Source organism: Stylophora pistillata, chromosome 3 (genome assembly GCF_964205215.1).
Source record: "Stylophora pistillata chromosome 3, jaStyPist1.2, whole genome shotgun sequence".
NCBI classification, from domain to species: Eukaryota; Metazoa; Cnidaria; class Anthozoa; order Scleractinia; family Pocilloporidae; genus Stylophora; species Stylophora pistillata.
Genome location: NC_142521.1, coordinates 10,233,390 through 10,249,974, shown reverse-complemented (window position 1 = coordinate 10,249,974; position 16,585 = coordinate 10,233,390). Strand labels below are relative to the sequence as shown.

At 38.7% G+C, this 16,585-nt stretch overlaps 2 protein-coding genes and 1 long non-coding RNA gene across 3 annotated transcripts; 2 read left to right on the top strand and 1 right to left on the bottom strand.

Moving 5' to 3' along the window:
- Positions 1–609: 609 nt before the first annotated feature.
- LOC111321021 (adenosine receptor A2b) lies at positions 610–2,499 on the top strand. Its single transcript, XM_022923780.2, has one exon. It carries the CDS (start codon positions 1,022–1,024, stop codon positions 1,928–1,930), a length of 909 nt encoding a protein of 302 aa, XP_022779515.2. The 5' UTR covers positions 610–1,021; the 3' UTR covers positions 1,931–2,499.
- Positions 2,500–6,246: 3,747 nt separating this feature from the next.
- Positions 6,247–10,927, bottom strand: LOC111321136 (programmed cell death protein 5). Its single transcript, XM_022923927.2, has 7 exons — positions 10,792–10,927; positions 10,677–10,723; positions 10,084–10,145; positions 9,452–9,543; positions 9,183–9,254; positions 7,524–7,595; positions 6,247–6,678 (listed from the first exon to the last, which is right to left on the bottom strand). The coding sequence occupies exons 1-6, from the start codon at positions 10,858–10,860 to the stop codon at positions 7,551–7,553; spliced, it is 387 nt and encodes a 128-aa protein (XP_022779662.1). The 5' UTR covers positions 10,861–10,927; the 3' UTR covers positions 6,247–6,678; positions 7,524–7,550.
- A 1,584-nt stretch (positions 10,928–12,511) lies between these two features.
- On the top strand, positions 12,512–13,857 carry LOC148734480 (uncharacterized). The gene is made up of 2 exons (XR_015999122.1): positions 12,512–12,995; positions 13,709–13,857. It is a non-coding gene; the product is annotated as an uncharacterized LOC148734480 (long non-coding RNA).
- The last annotated feature ends 2,728 nt before the right edge of the window (positions 13,858–16,585 follow it).

Here is a 16,585-nt window from a genome sequence, read left to right as displayed (position 1 = left end):
CCCCAACATCGGACCAAGCCTTCATCTGCCCGGGCTGCGCCAGGCCCTGCAGATCTCGGATTGGACTTCACAGTCACCTCAGAGCGTGTGTTCGCAAAAACCGGACATCTTCCCATTGATCTGCGGACTCGAAGAAACCGCCATTCATTCATATGACACGCGTCCTGCTTACAGGTAGGATCGGCAATGTCGCTAACGTGATGTTCGAAAATAGAATAAGAAAGATGATTGATTTTGAGCTCGGTAAAGAGATAGGGAAAGATATTGTTTGTCTTGTCACGAACGTGGGACAAAGAAAAAATTCTAAGTCCTCATGACGAATCGAACTTCAGATGCTCCGATGCTCTACAACTAAGCCTCAGAGACTTTGTGGTGAGCAAGACTCATTACGAATTTCATATATTCATATACACAATACCGGAAGTCTGCTTATAAGAGGCTTATAATAGTAACATCACGTATTTGGTGACCCATGGCCTCGCAGGCGTGAGGTGAAAATATCAAACTGCTCAGCTTGATTCTCTCACGGAACTCCGGAGTCATTTGATGAAACAACACAGGAAACTTTAATTAAAATGAGAGGCTTTCAAATTTTTTTATTTGTCCTAGTTGATCCTCTCTCGTCTTAGAAGACTCGATTGTTCCATCAGTATCATAAGTCTCTCTTAGGAGTATCGAAATATGATGGGGGTGAAGATTAGCCCAAAATTGAAAGGGGCCACGCGTGATTTCTAGGAAGCTGAGTCAAAATAAAAACAAAGTATTACGCTTCTATTGAAATACAAATCAGCGTTTACGTCACGGTCCACGTATGCTCATGTATCGAATGCAAAACTAAAGAATCTGAAGCTACAATATCTGTTATACCCTTGTCGTGCAAAGAACAAGTTAAGATATCTCGACAACATCTGTAGTTCACCGCACAAACAATTGGGAATCACGCCATAATTGCTCGGCTCTTGAGGAAGTAAACAGCCAAGTTTATATATCAGCTTTGCTTTATTTCCAGAAGCAACTAATAATGAATCTACAGAACATTTCATTGGAATACAACGCGAGTACTTCAAGTAACTCAACAGACGATTGTGTCCTTCCACAGACGCATGGCGTGGTTCTTATGATAGTTAACTCTGTAGCAGCTGTTGTAGGAACCTGTGGAAACATTATGGTCTGTATGGCGGTGCTCACGAGCCCTCGTCTTCGTCGCAGCTCCAACTTTCTTCTACTCAGTCTGGCCATTGCTGATTTGGTAGTGACGATGATCTGCGAGCCTTTGGTGGTTGCAATTGTCGGCAAGAGAGCATTTCTCCATGACTGTGCATCCAACCTGGAGCTTGCCTACGTTGTTGGCTCCAACCTCTCGTGTGCTGCATCGGTTATGCACCTCGCAGCCATCAGCGTGGACCGTTTTCTTGCCGTTGTCTACCCTCTCCGCCACGGACGGATCATGCAGAACTATGGTTTGAAGATCATGTTGGGAGTTGTTTGGGGCGTAGCCATTATTTTCGCTTCATGCCGCATTCCCTTCCTCAAGGAAACATCTTATCTCGTCTTCGTTATGTTTGTGGTAAGCTACGGCTTGATCATCATCTGCTACGCGACCATCGTGACTTTTCTGGTCAAAGAAAAGCGAAGAAAGAATGAACTTAGAGCACGACCCAAGGTAGTTGTCAATATAAAAATCGAGCGCCGCGTGGCGTTTACATTGGCAATGGTAATAGCTATCTTTACCGCATGTTGGCTTCCGATGATTGTTGTGTTCTTTGCTGCTGGTAAGTCCCTTGTTAAGATGTATGGCACCGCTTACATGTGGATCCGATCCTTGGCACTTTCAAATTCAGCCATGAATTTCATCATCTACAGTGCAAGGATTCGTGACTTTCGGGATGCTTATGCTCTGATATGCCGGAAGACTCTTCACTGCGCGTAATAATTCAGTCGTTGTATAGAGTATCATGGCGGGGGAAAGAAACAACTATACATCTAATAGTCAAACGCCAACTTCAGGGTTAAGACAAGCTAAAACAATAAGAAAACTAGTGGCGCAGAATAAATGAAGAGGGTGCTATGAATAATCGCTGTGAGACTATTTAGGAAATTTCGAGATAAACAGATAAACAGACCACAGACATTTAGGACCTTGAGAGATCAGAGACATTGGTTCTAAAAATATTTTCTTTACAACTCAATGACAAAAGAAAATTCAACGAAGAAAATAACGCAGAGTCTGTATTGGAAATCTAGAAACATCGGTCGATATTTGAGGTAAAATTAAATCAAGTTGCAAAAGCGGAAGTGAATCGATAACGAAAGATAATCGCAGATCTAGACCTGTATTTTAGTGTGCGGGGCTTCAAGGTTAATATCTGACTAAAATACCACAAATGTTACAAACGATTTTGTGATCTGTGGATTAGAATTTGATAAGTAACCTTTATTATATTAATAATAATAATAATAATAGTAGTTTATTAAACTCTCTTGCAGTAACTTACTGAATTAACGAGTTATGATACAATGAAAAGTTAATAAGAACGACTATGTACATTTCTGTATACATGAAGTACAAGTTATGTACACCACACGGAACATACATCACATTTGTTAAAAATACTTAAAAGTGAAAAAGTCTTCGGTGCGCTTCGTTCTACAGGCAGTAATGTTTCTGTAAAGATACAACTAGTCTGATTTGTGCCTGAGGCTATAGGGATAGGTATCATCTAAGAGTGTTGGTAGAAGAGGATGGAGAGCGTGCTTTAAGTCCTTCATTTTGCACATATACTCTTTACATATCTTATCTCTTCTATACGCAAGGGTCTCCACCCGTGCTAACTCGAGGGCTTCTGAGTAACTATCGGCACATGGGAAAATTATCTTAAGCACCCTTTTCTGTATGGATTCAATTTTGTCAGACAGATAACCTGGAATGGATTGCCATACTGGTACGGCGTACTCTATAACAGATCTAACAGCGCTTGTATAGACCTTTAACATGCTACCTTGGTCAACGCCGGCTCGACGTAGAATACGTGGAGAGTAGAGCTTCATGCAAGCTTTTTTATATATGTAGTTAACATGAGTATTTTACCTAAGGTCGCTATCGATGACTACTCCTAGAATCTCGTAAGTCGATACGCATTCTATAGTGTTATTATCAATAACTAATGGTCTGAGAGTAAAATTAGGATACGACATAAAGTTAATTAACATCTCTTTACATTTAGTAGGGTTTAGTCTCATGTTATGGTCCATGGAGAATTCGTGAATGGTAGAAACGATCGTATTGAGCAGACTGATAGAGTTCCTGGGTAGTATTTCTATGGCAGACGTGTCATCCAGAAACTTGACTCTCAGGTGCCAATCAGCTAAAAGATTGTTTGTCATTATTGTGAAAAGTATCACTCCTAATTTAGTTCCCTGCGGCACACCTCCCTTGAGGAATTTCCAATCTGATAGTGTTGTACCTATTCTTACAGCTTGCTGTCTGTCGGTTAGGAACGCCGCGATCCAAATGACGAGCGCTGGATCAACCTCTAGTTTTCGCAACTCAGTCATTAAGATGTTGTGGTCAATTAGATCAAAGCCTTTCGAGAAGTCAGCGAAGAAGACCCGAGCTCCTAGATCAGTACAATCTACTGCCTATTATAGTTAGCTTGAACTGTTTTGAATGTGGTGTAATTCAGAGCTATTTACTGTAAAGTGCGATGGACAATTAGTCGAGTATGGCGCTCTATAAAAGTATTTTAATTTAGAAGAGATACAATTACAAATTACTGATCGAAGGTGGGTATTTTAGGGGGAAGATTGATTGAAATTACAAGAAAGTTACGACACTGAAGTTACTTCTTGACATGGATATAGGGCATCATGTAAAAACTAGGAACGAAACCGAAGACCCGAAACCTGTGGTATGTAAATTTGTCAGGCGTTTAGCGTAAAGGAAGGTTATGGAAGTTCGTCAACGTGCCTCCCAAGTTAATCCCACAAGCATTGGTTTGTCTGCTGAAAACGAGCTTGGCGATGTTAGAGTCTTCGATCATCTCACCCCGATGAAGCAGAACCTGCTACTTGAGGCTAAAAAATTTAAAGAGCAGCATCACTATCGCTTCTGTTGGGCTAAAAACTCCTCTATTTATCTACGAAAGGATGAGAACTCCAGTGCAATAAAGATTTCGGACATTGGTAGCCTACAGCGTCTTTCGCCGACCACGTAATCATCATAATATGGATAAGTACCTTCTATTATTGTATTAATTTCATTTATTACACGACTCGGGCAGTCAGAGGGCCAATAACTAAAATCAACCAATCAAAATGCTCTATTGCCGGTCAACATTCTCTCAGTATTGGACCGGGCACTGTTTCGAATGGTCCCGAATGATACCGCACTTGTGTCCCTTTGAATTTCAGTCGTATAATAAATCTCTTATTAACCAAGCTTGCTCGGGACCGTACTGGAAGAATATCGGCCCTCGGTCTTTTTTGTACGGACCGAGCGCAGCTCGGTCCGTACTGTCAAGACCTCGGGCCGATATTCTCCCAGTACGGCCCTCGCGCTTGGTTAATAAGATATTTTTTTGACTTTTAACCTTCAGTTATTCGTGATATTCACTCTTCATTCCGTGACCTTCCATACTTTGGGCAAAATCTGTATGTAGATGACCATGTATTCCCACATTTTGTCATGTATTGATACATACATTAAGGATTTCACCAAGTACCTACCTTTAATTCCCGCCCGCCTCGACTAGCTCCTGCTATTTGCGGGCGTGAACGGTCTTCATGAACATGAAAGTTTGCTTGACAACCGATTAATGATGATATCTTGTAAAACGTGTAGATTAGATTAATAAGAATTAGATTAATAATAATAATTAAGTAGATGTCACTGCAACTTATGAAATTTAAAGGTCTAATAAAGTTTCTCTTTCTTTCTTTCTTTCTGTACCGAGAAAAAAAAAAAAAAAAAAAAAAAATGTCAGGCCAATAGTAGTCGAGGCTCTTAATCGTTGATGGAAGATGTAGCGTTTGCAAATTTTCAGCTACATCGCTGTTTGGGCATCTTGAAAAATCCAGCGTAGAGTATATGACTGATGAGAAAGTTCTTCTCGTTTAACCCTAAATGTTTCAAAATCGATTTCCTTTTCTCTCTGCCATACATCCGTCACAACCTACGGTGGGCTTTGACAGCTTGCATCAACATCTTAACCCTTAAACTCCTATAAGTGATTAACATGTAACTTCTCCCCTTCAATACCCACACATTATCCAGCAAACAGGTAATGAGAATATTCAAACTTATCAGGAAGAAGTTGTTACCTAGATCTAACCAAATTCCAAAAATAATTGCTAAGGTGAAATTACTAATTGGTGTCTGTACAAGGAGTGAAAGGATGAGAAGTGTTAAGGCAATTTGTAAAAAAAAAATCTTTTTTCATGCACCAGTTGAAACTACTTCTTTTCCTTTTACTTAGGTTTTCTATTTTATTTTTTTTTCGTTAAATATTAGTTTTAAGGTCGAAAATCTTTGATTCTCGATGATTTATCACTTAAAAACAGACAAAAGGGTGACATATAGGGAAACAAACAATAATAAAATCATAAAGGCAAAGATGGCCAGGAAACTTACTTCCTGTAAAACTGAACTAAGATAAAAAAAATTACAATAATTCAAAACAAGAAATTTCTCAATCAGAAGGAAAAACTCACTTCAATTGAAAAGCTCCTTCCTACCACTCTTCATAAGGTCTCAGTGTACTTAACCCCCTCCACCCTAACATCAGTATGCATATTCTCCATACTGTTCTCTATGCATTTTTGTAAGGTGCTGACAAGGAGAATTTGGTTATCAATCAAGAGCGTCTTTAGTTTAACCACCTCCCGGTTAGCTCAATGGATAGAGCGCTGGACTATTGTGCAGGAGGTCAAGGGTTCAACCTCCGGCCAGACCAACACTCAAGGTTTTAAAATAATTGAGAAGAATATGCTACCTTTCTACAACATCAAGAAATGGTTAGATATTCTAGTCTTCTCAGATAGGGACGAATAAATGGAGGTCCCGTCTCCTGCAGGGTTAGGGGTAGGAGACGTCAATTTCCCACGGACGAGATTACTGTGTGATGGATGTCCTCCCCTGGGGTGGGGATGGGTGGGATTTATTGGGTGGACTACTCGCATGGTTTGCATATGTTCCATTCTAGTCCTACCCTACTGCGGTAATGCAGTGAAAATGGTTAGAAAAAAAAATAGTTGATGATCATTTCCTTTATTCTCATGACCTAAATATATGTTTCAAGGGTGATAATGTAAGGAGAAATTAGATGCTAGTCACTCTTAGGGATTAAGGGGTTCAGCTATGATCAGAATGCCATAAAATCGTATATATCACTATTTGCTGGTTTATATCATTGCATCTTACACAGCTTACTGAGCTAACGTATCCTCTCTGCAAAGCTTCTGATATGAACATTCTTCAATACATTCAACACGAATGTAGCATTTACTCACACTCAAGCAATAAACAAATGTTTCATAGCCTCTATACATGAGAAGAAAAGTTCAACAAAATAGCTTTTGTGTCACTGAGCTGCTGGTTCATTCTCCTCTTGATCATTCCCTGATGGACTTCAAGTTTTTTACACAAGGTATCATAACTTTTATTATTGTACTTTTGCAGGTCTATGTAAGAAGTAAGAAAAAAAATTAAATTTCTTTCAAAGTTAGCTTTAACACTTCCCCACCAACACAGCACCAGAGTTTCTTTAAAAACTTATCCCCTTTATTAATATCAAACCATGTTTAATGAATAGCTTAAAAAAATGTTTAAGCTTTGGAGTGAATATGGTATTATTTATTATCAAAAACTGGATCATTGGATAACACAATTGAAGACTTTTTATTGGCTTAGCCATTAAGGTATACGAGCCAATGTACCATAATCTAATATCTGTATATTGTCACATCCAGTTTCTTCTTACAAAATAAAGTTAAAAGAAAATTAAATTTCTCTCAAAGCTAGCTTTAAACACTTCCCCACCAACACAGCACCAGAGTTTCTTTAGAAACTTACCCCCTTTATTAATATCAAACCATGTTTAATGATTAGCTTAAAAAATGTTTAAGCTTTGGAGTGAATATGGTATTATTTATTATCAAAAACTGGATCATTGGATAATGCAATTCAAGACTTTTTATTGGCTTAGCCATTTTGCTATATGAGCCAATATACCATAATCTAATATCTGTATATTGTCACATCCGGTTTCTTCTTACAAAATAAAGTTTAGAAGATTTGTCTAATACCTTGGGGGTGTTTTTTTTTTTTTAATAAAACAATTATTCCACTTGCTCTTGTTGGATACGAGATGATTATAGCCAACTTGGCGCTATGCACCTTGTTGGCTGTCTATCATCTCATATCCAACACGCGCTTGTGGAATTATTGTTAATTATACTTGGGGCACATCATAGTGCTACATCCCTTTCAGAGAGTTGACCATTCTCAGCAAAAAATAGTCACCTACCTCAAACCATTTGGAATTCGATAATAGTCAGTAGTCATCATCATCAGAATCATCAAGCCGCTTCCTGTTGAACTAAATGTTGTACAAAATTAAATTTAATATGGCCCAAATACTGAATTGATATCTGTTAGTGGTAACACAAAAATAGGCCTAGGCAATATGAAGCCCATCCTGTGTTCTGATTGGCTACCCAAGTGGGCAAGATGGGCCCACCTTACCAGCTTGGAATTACCTGCTTTGATCCCATGCAAGAAAAAATTACTTAGAGCAATACAAAATTCATGATTTTTGGACAATGTTGGCCTAGAGTTGAAAAATGCAATGGAAGATGAAAATCATAAATGACTCTTGTGGCCAGGTTCATTGTGCAACAAAAACAGTTGGCTTTCTTTTCTGTTTCTCAAATAAACAAGTCTTGATTCTTAATAAAGTGATGATCTTTTTGCTTTACACTAAAGCCTTTCTTGACCAAGTTTGTTCAGTCAAGATGGTTGGATATTAGGCTTATTCTTTTTTTCCCACTTTTATGGACCTTGACTTGAACTCTGCCAATATCCAGCTGTCTTGAATACACACTTGGTAAATAACCCACAATTATTACACGACTCGGGCAGTCAGAGGGCCAATAACTAAATTCAACCAATCAAAATGCGCTATTGCCGGTCAATATTCTCTCAGTATTGGACCGGGCACTGTCCCGAATGGTCCCAAATGATACTGCACTTGTGTCCCTTTGAACTTCAGTCGTATAATAAATCTCTTATTAACCAAGCTTGCTTGGGACCGTACTGGAAGAATATCGGCCCTCGGTCTTTTTTGTACAGACCGAGCGCAGCGAGGTCCGTTCTGTCAAGACCTTGGACTGATGTTCTCCCAGTATGGCCCTCGCACTTGGTTAATAAGATATATGTAACAGTGATTTGACTAACAAGGAAAGTTTCTTTCCAGACAGCTACACAATTGCATACTGGTATGTATCCACAATCTCATGTAGAAAACTGTGAAATGTATGTCGGCATGTCCACTTAGCTGACATAAATAACTTGAATATTTTAAACATTATCCCTTTGACCCCAAATAGTGACCAGCATCTAATTTCTCCCCACAACATCACCCCTGAATGACACATTAAGGTCATGAGAATAAAGAAAATGATCACTAACTTAAGACAGTCTTGATTGTTAAACAAATTCACCTTGTCAGTGCCTTATTACATGTATAGAAAACAGTATGGAGAATATGCATTCTGATAGTAGGGTGTGAAGAGTTGAGTACAGACATTATCTATCAAGAGTGGTAGCTAGTGTGGTCTGATGGTTCACAGGAGTTTTAATTAACTCCCAAGATCTGGTTGTTCATTCTCCCCACTAGCTGCTATACATTTCCTAATAAATTAGTAATGAGAATTTGGTGTTAGATCAGAAAAAAAAACAGGTTCTCCTATTCTCAATAGCTGTCTGCTGGATAAGGTCTAGATATTATAGGGAGAAACAACTTGTTAATCATTTCTTGGAGTTAAAGGGTTAGGGAACCCTTGATCGTTAACCAGATTCTCCTGTCAAACTGTAGGAAATGTACAGAGAAAAGTGTGGAGAATATGCATACTGATGTTGGGGTGGAAATGGTAACAAGGGGTGGGCTGTAAAATTGATTTGCTACCTTTACTGTGGTTTTCTTTTGGGTTCGCTCACTAACTTCCTGGAGTAGACTCACCAATTGGGACTCTGATAACTGAAACAGAATTTCATGTAACAGAAATAAATTCAGTTTTGAAAAAAAGTAGTCTGAAAGAATGGTTTTAAACTGTACAGCAGACCTTTAAAATGGGGAGTTTCCTGGAATTTGAAGTCCAAACCTGAGAGTGGTTAGTTGTATCAATGATTTAAAAGCAACCTACACTTACGGATTGTTTAGTTCACTCATTTTACCTTTCCAGCTATCTGCCCTGACCTGGCCATTTGTATTAACATGCTTTCCATCATTTTTGCCTTTTCTGGTTTAACCAGTGCTATGCTGTTCACTATGGGGATATAAGAGAAACTTGTTAGAAAGGATTGAATAAAAACAAAATTAACCCAAGTTAAAGTAAAAATCTAAAGGCCATTTAGCTGTTTACAACTTCAGTCTAGAAGAGTAGTTCAGTACTAAGCAAACTTGTCACATGTTATTCCTTTCCACAATTTTCTTATTAAATGTACCAAACCTCAAAACATCAACTTTTTAAATTTGTTAGTACATATAGTGAACTGCATGAAAATTAAGGAGAATACCGCATTCTTTTGAATTCTGTGTCATGAGACTTGAATTAAAAAGATCACAGCATCTGAACAGAATGAAGAAAAATATAACAAAGAGCCAAAGGGAACTCAATGGAAAAAAAAAACAAACAAAAAAACCATCTACATGCCAGAAAACCTCTAGGTATTTGCATTTGATGATTGAGAAAGTAGAGCAGAGCAAAGTTTCCTGGGCCTGAATTAATATACCGAGACACTTGGTTAAATATTGCTCTAATAAACTAATCAAGTGAGAATCACAGCGTTTTGCACCATTTACTTACATCTTGCTCTGGCGCCTTGCTCCAGTATTTGAGACAAAAGACTGTTTTTCATTTCAGCCTCCCTAATCAGATAAGAGAAAGGTATTTACTCCTGGTTTCACAGGCACCTACTAGGTGCTTTAACTGGACGACAGATTTAGTAAAGAATGGTGTCGAGGCTTGCATCAAGCGATAGAAAAACTATGGGCATGGGGCATCAAGGTTACTGTACTTCTTCACACTCTGTTAAGTACTTCTTCACACATCAACTCTCCCTTTTACTAACATTTTATGGAAAGGAAAAAATGCTTTTGAGTTTGTAGGAAAATTTTATGCTAAGGATCACGGAAGGGAAAGGGGAAGAAACTATTTAAAATACTTATCAGATAGCCTTTGACAACGCTTGCTGATAACTGTAACAAAATTTGACAAGGCAAGACAGTTCCCATGCTTCATAAACTGATTCTCCCAAATAATTTGCCCTTTTTCTTCGAACTACCAATAATGCAAAAGATAGATTCAACTTCAAAAGAGGCGCTGTTTGACTTAACCAGATTAAACAGTCGGGTATTAAATTTTAACACTATCAATAGGGTAAATAAACAAATTCGAACCTTTGCATGGCTTCCTGTTGCTGTTGCATTTGTGCAGCATTTTGACCCTGTAATTCACAAAACAGTGGTTTTAAGAAAGTATTAAGTGGACAACGGCTATTTCAAAAGAATCTACCCCATATTGCCCTTGCAGTTCCTCCAAACGCTTCGCCCGAATGGCTGCCAACTCACTGTCCTCCGCCATAATTGAATGTTTGATAACTGAGTAACCACGCCTGAGATCTCATGCAGAGTAACCTCGTCTTCGTCTCCTCGAAGCGGAGAGATATTCAACGTAATTATCTCTAACCTTCTTCTCAGTGTCCCTGAAGCAAGAAAGACGAAGAAAAACCCTGGCTAGGCTTGGTTACGCGTCTGTTTGATTGTGGCAGATTTCAAAGGAGGGACGGATGAGTATAAATTGAATTGCCCACTTTGTTCTTGAGTGGGAAAGAGAAATATTGGGCATCAAAACAGCAGTGCGTGGATTTTGTATCAGGAAAAAGGTTTGAAATAAAAAAAATTGTGGGGAAATCCTCCACGGTTACCGTGTAAAGATATGTAGGGAAAATTGATAGGGAAACAACGATCCCAATTTATATTTCACGACTCGTGCACCTCTATTCTAACAATAACGTAACGATGGAAGAAATAAATATCACACTGAGTTCCCATAACCCATGAGTAACAAGGCTTTTGGATTAAAGCTGTATCAAACCTCTACTAAAGGTGGCATATTTACTGCAATGAAGGGTCTTCTTCCTACATCTTTCAATATTCCGTGTCATGAAGTAGTGAAGCATCAACGATAGGAAATTAGCGGACATTGGCATCAGCCATACTTCGTCCTTTTCCCACCCTCTGTCGTCATAAAGTTTGTACCCCTTTTTTTTACGCTCCACGACTAAAGAGTTGACGACACTTTGGTTGAAAATAATCCGGTGGCAAATTTAAGGTATATTATCATCACCACAGTTTAATAATTCGTGAGAAAGACCTAACTCAGGTCAATATACCAAAATGGTCAATTTCACTCAAATACTCTTTTGAAGTAATGGCTTAATTTTGCAGTGTACTGACATTCAACGCACCTTCAGGGATTAATTTTCCAATGAACTTTTGCATTTGATCGTCCAGAAAAAAGAAACACACACACACACACACATATTCGACGCGTTTGGAAGCGTAGGCGTTTCTTAAAGCAATATGCGATTTTCTACATTTCAACGAAGCATGAAGGTCTGATCATTATAACCAGCAATATCGAATACTTGATCATATATATTCTTAAGCGAAATTTAACCAATACGGAGGCCTGTAAATAATATAAAAACAATTAAAACCCTGAGTTATTAGACCGAGGAGGCATAAGAGTAGTACAATTGGGAAATGTTTTTTTTTAATACGGATTTTTTTAGCTAATTGGACAGAAAATTTGAAAAATAATTTACATTTAATAGCCACAGGTTCGTATAGAGTGGCTATTAATATAATAACATTTCAAACACTTTTGAGTGTAGGTTATCATTGTTCTTCTACCTTCGTGTGGAATAATAAACGAGAGACATAGAGAACATTAAAAATAGTTGGAGTCACAATGGTTACGAGTTCCAGGAGGCGGTCATTTACCGGAAATGGCCAAACTTTAGGGTACTTTGAAAAGTACTCGGTGGGAGAAGGTTAGATTTCACGTGTGAGGGTGGCAAATGGTGTACAAGTGATGCTTGTGAAGTCCAACATTGATAAGTGACAAGAGAATTTTACGAAAAGGTATGGTGAGGTTTGATGTTTTCTCCTTTAAATTTATGACTCGTGAAATACTGTTTAAAGTACGCGTGACGCGTGTATTTTTCTAAAATTCGAGCGTTGAAAATTGGATCAGGGCAACTCCGTAGCTACTCTCCGTGGTGGTCACAGGAACAATTTCACTCTCAAATGGTAACCCAATATAGATTTAAGTAGCGACAAGTTCATAAAGAGCGGCTATTACAACATTTCAAACACTATTTGCATCTCTTCGGCAATATGTAATTTAGGTTTCACTAAAAATAGAAGTGCTTGAATCTAAAATTAGCTTTTATTTGGGGCGCTCTTGAACACCCCCACGAAAATGAAATCTCCCCGTGAGCGTTACATGACCTTGGAATGGCGCTGATTTCATGAAAATCCTGTTGCATCTTTAGTCGCGTCCAAAGCAGCAATACGGGAAACTAAAAATAGGATGCCCAATTGGTACATAAAACTATAATTACATTATCCCGAAACCAAGTGAAGTGAAGTCAGGCGTTAAAGTGGATTTTCAGTGTCCGCGTGTTAACTGTTGGAATCTGGGGGCAAGAGGTAAGACAACACTCAAATGATGGTCTTTTTCAACGAAAGAAATCCGTACGTGCCTAAAATTAGGGTCGGGTTCTTTAGCCAGGAACAAGGCGTATGCATCGGGGAAGTGTGTGGCGGAGGTGTAATAGCACGGTGAGTTGTCGGAGGAAATTTGAGTTAAAATGGCCGCAAAACGGAACCGGTAAGTTTGTGAAGGGGCGTAGAGAAAAAAAAACCGATATCCAGCGAAGGTTCCGCTTTAAATTTCAATCGTAAAAGCGATTGTAACGTTTGTATAGAAAGCAAAAAAATTGAGTCAGTTTTTATTTCAGAAAAAGGATGGGACGGCATTATTATGCCAATGACATAAGATGGTGCGCCAGAGATTCTGAGCCAGAGCTAACTATATGCAGCACTTTCAAGCTGTCGGAGGCAATCCTCTGATTGACGAAAAGTCAACTCTGTAGCCCCTCAAGGGTCTGCGTTAGGACCACCTCTATTTCTTATTTACATCAGTGATATTTCTGACGATCTTGCCTTTTTTCCTTTGATTTATGCCGATGATACTACACTGTTTCAAAATTGTTGACTAGCTAGCCGTACCCATGCGGCTTCATATTGAACATTATCCAGAAAAGCTGAATCACAATTATGACAGTTGTTTCAGATAACATCCCCATATTCCATGCGAGGTCTAATCAGGTTTTGGTACAAACATGCTAACGTGGACACAGGCAGCCCAAGCTCACTACCAGAGAAGCGGACGTGACTCTTACCGTGTTGCGCAACGTTTTATATTTATAAAGGTTTGTATGGGATGTTATCGGTTTGCCTTAAAAGAGAGAAAAAATGTCTTGTTTTGAAATAAAATGGGCTTACCTTATTGCCTTGTTGTTTTCTTTGTTGATTCCTAGCGTCTCAGGCCATTTTGAAGCGTTTTCGACGAGTTAGCATTTTCGGCGAGTTAGCAGTTGAACACCAACATAGAGCTAACTCGCGGAAAACGCTTCAAAATGGCCTGAGACGCTAGGAATCAACAAAGAAAACAACAAGGCAATAAGGTAAGCCCATTTTATTTCAAAACAAGACATTTTTTCTCTCTTCTAAGGCAAACTGATAGCATCCCATACAAACCTTTATAAATATAAAACGTTGCGCAACACGGTAAGAGTCACGTCCACTTTTCTAGTAGTGAGCATGGGCTGCCTGTGACGTGGATCTATCACTTTTGACCTTTGCATTTTACACATTTCAGCATATTTAATAGTTTAGAAGCTTTCTTGTACATCTTAAGTATATGATTTTTCCACGACATATTACTCTGCAAAGTTAAGCCTAAGTGAGTGTGAGACTCAACGTCTTTGACGACCTCGGTGTCAATAAATAGAGGCGGTGATCTTGTTTATTACACTTGGGAGAAAATACAACTTTACCGGAGATTTAACAGGATTCCTGAGTTACCATCCATTTTTCAGCCCACTCGCTCGGAAATAAATAAGATGGTAACAGGGGCCATTAATTAAGTAGCCTGCAATGCCGGCGTATTTTGGGCGCACAAGTGCACATTTTCGTATTAGGCCGCCATCTTAGATTTGGTAACCGTGGAGGATTGTGGCGAGGAAATATTTGCCGAGGGAGTAGGTGTTAAGTGGAAAAATGGGCAACGGAGGAAAGGGAGGGGTAGGTACTCTTTTTCCTTCCCCTCCCTCTCCCCCGTTGCCCATTTTTCCACTTAACACCTACTCCCTCGGCAAATATTTCCTCGCCCCAATCCTCCACAGTTACCAAATCTAAGATGGCGGCCTAATACGAAAATGTGCACTCGTGCGCCCAAAATACGCCAGCACTGCAGGCTATTGATTAAGGGTACCAGCTTTGCGAGGTTATATGATGAAGTTGTTTGGGAGCCCCTTTAGTTTCAGGGTAGAACTGCGTAAATTAGGCCTATTTTGCAAATAGTCAAAAATCTTGCTCTACGTTATTTAACTGAACTGTCGCCCAAACTTTCTAGTGAACGTACATATTTTCCTCTCAGGTCAAGAGAAAACTTCACTCAATTTCGTTGTATAACTTCGACATTTCAAAAGTCTTTTTTTTTCATCTGCAATAACTGGCTGGAATTCTTTGGACCTAGATATCCGAAACTCTGCATCTCTTCCCACTTTTATTACGAAAACACGATAAGTTATCTTTCCGCATACCAAAATCTGAATCGGTGAAACACTTTTCCTTGTATTGCTTAAGGTATGTCGCTCAACGTGATATCTTCCTTACCTCTGCTGCTAATATTCTAGGTGAAACATGGTCATCGAGCTGCGATGCGAGGAAACCAAGTTTTTCATTGTATAGTATTGAGTCTGTAAGTTACGATGTCAACTGTGCGTTTTTTCGCGAAGTACAAAGTTTCATATTAACACTAATCGCTTTTCGGAAGCCATGGTTTGATTGTTTAAAAAATATTTTCCTGGCTTAGTAAGTAAACTCGTCGTTATTGCAACTTGCGCGTGTTCAGTGTGTGTCTGTTTGTGTGTGAGCCTGAATAAATTGATTTAAAATGTTGTAATATTGTAATCCTCCTCTTTGAGCCAAGGTGCTCTGAAGAAAACAAATGAAAAATTTGTTTAATGGAAAAAAAAAGAAACTGAGAAATCAAAGGATTTGTAGCGTTACTCTTGTTCCTGATTCTGATTGATTCATGGATATAACGGTTTTAAGAAGTGAGCGAGTGAAAGGTCATGCAAAATAATAACAATGTTAATTTGTTTGTTTTTGTCTTGTCTATCTGTATTGATTCCATGTCTCATTTAGACGTAGGTACTACATCAAGCTCAATTCGAATAAAGAGAGAAGGAATGGATTAAGAAGATGTAAATTGTCGTGTAAATTGCCCGAGAGGCGTGGGTGAACATTTTAAACGTAGGTACTATATCAAGCTCAATTTCAATAAGGAGAGAAGGAATGGATTAAGAAGATGAACGAGAAGAACGAAAAACTTTTGAGAAATGATGTAAACCAAGTAAGATGAATTTTTTAAAGGGCAGAAGGGATTGAACCTCGATAAATCTCAAGGTAAGGGAGTCATTTTGCGCACAAAGCCAACAAAAAAAAAGACAAGGAAAAAACATGAGTAATCATGAATGGCCATGAGTATGCTATAAAAGAGGGTCTCAATGGGGAGTCACGTTGACGGTTGACGGTTAAAAATATGCCCTTTTGACGGTTAAATTTTGGTGTTCAACTGCTAAAACAAACTAAACGCCCGAAATTGGCTGTAATTTTTTTATAATAACGCGTTTATAAAGAACTGTTAATTTCTAACACCTTTTATTGATAAATGACCAACGTTTTCACAACACTGAAAGTGTTTCCACACCGGAAGTCAGTTCAGTCATGAGCACTAACCAGTTTTACTCGCGACTAGAAGTTGAAGGACTTACATAAATGTACTTTTGTGATAAATTAAAACTGTAATTTATAAACAATAGAATTTGAACTCAATGAAGGCAATCGTTTAGTTCTTAATTAAGGATATCTGAGACATTTGATGGCTAACTTTGGCTTGCTTATTTGACGGTTGACGGTAAAAATATTGCGCTTTTGGCGGTTGACGG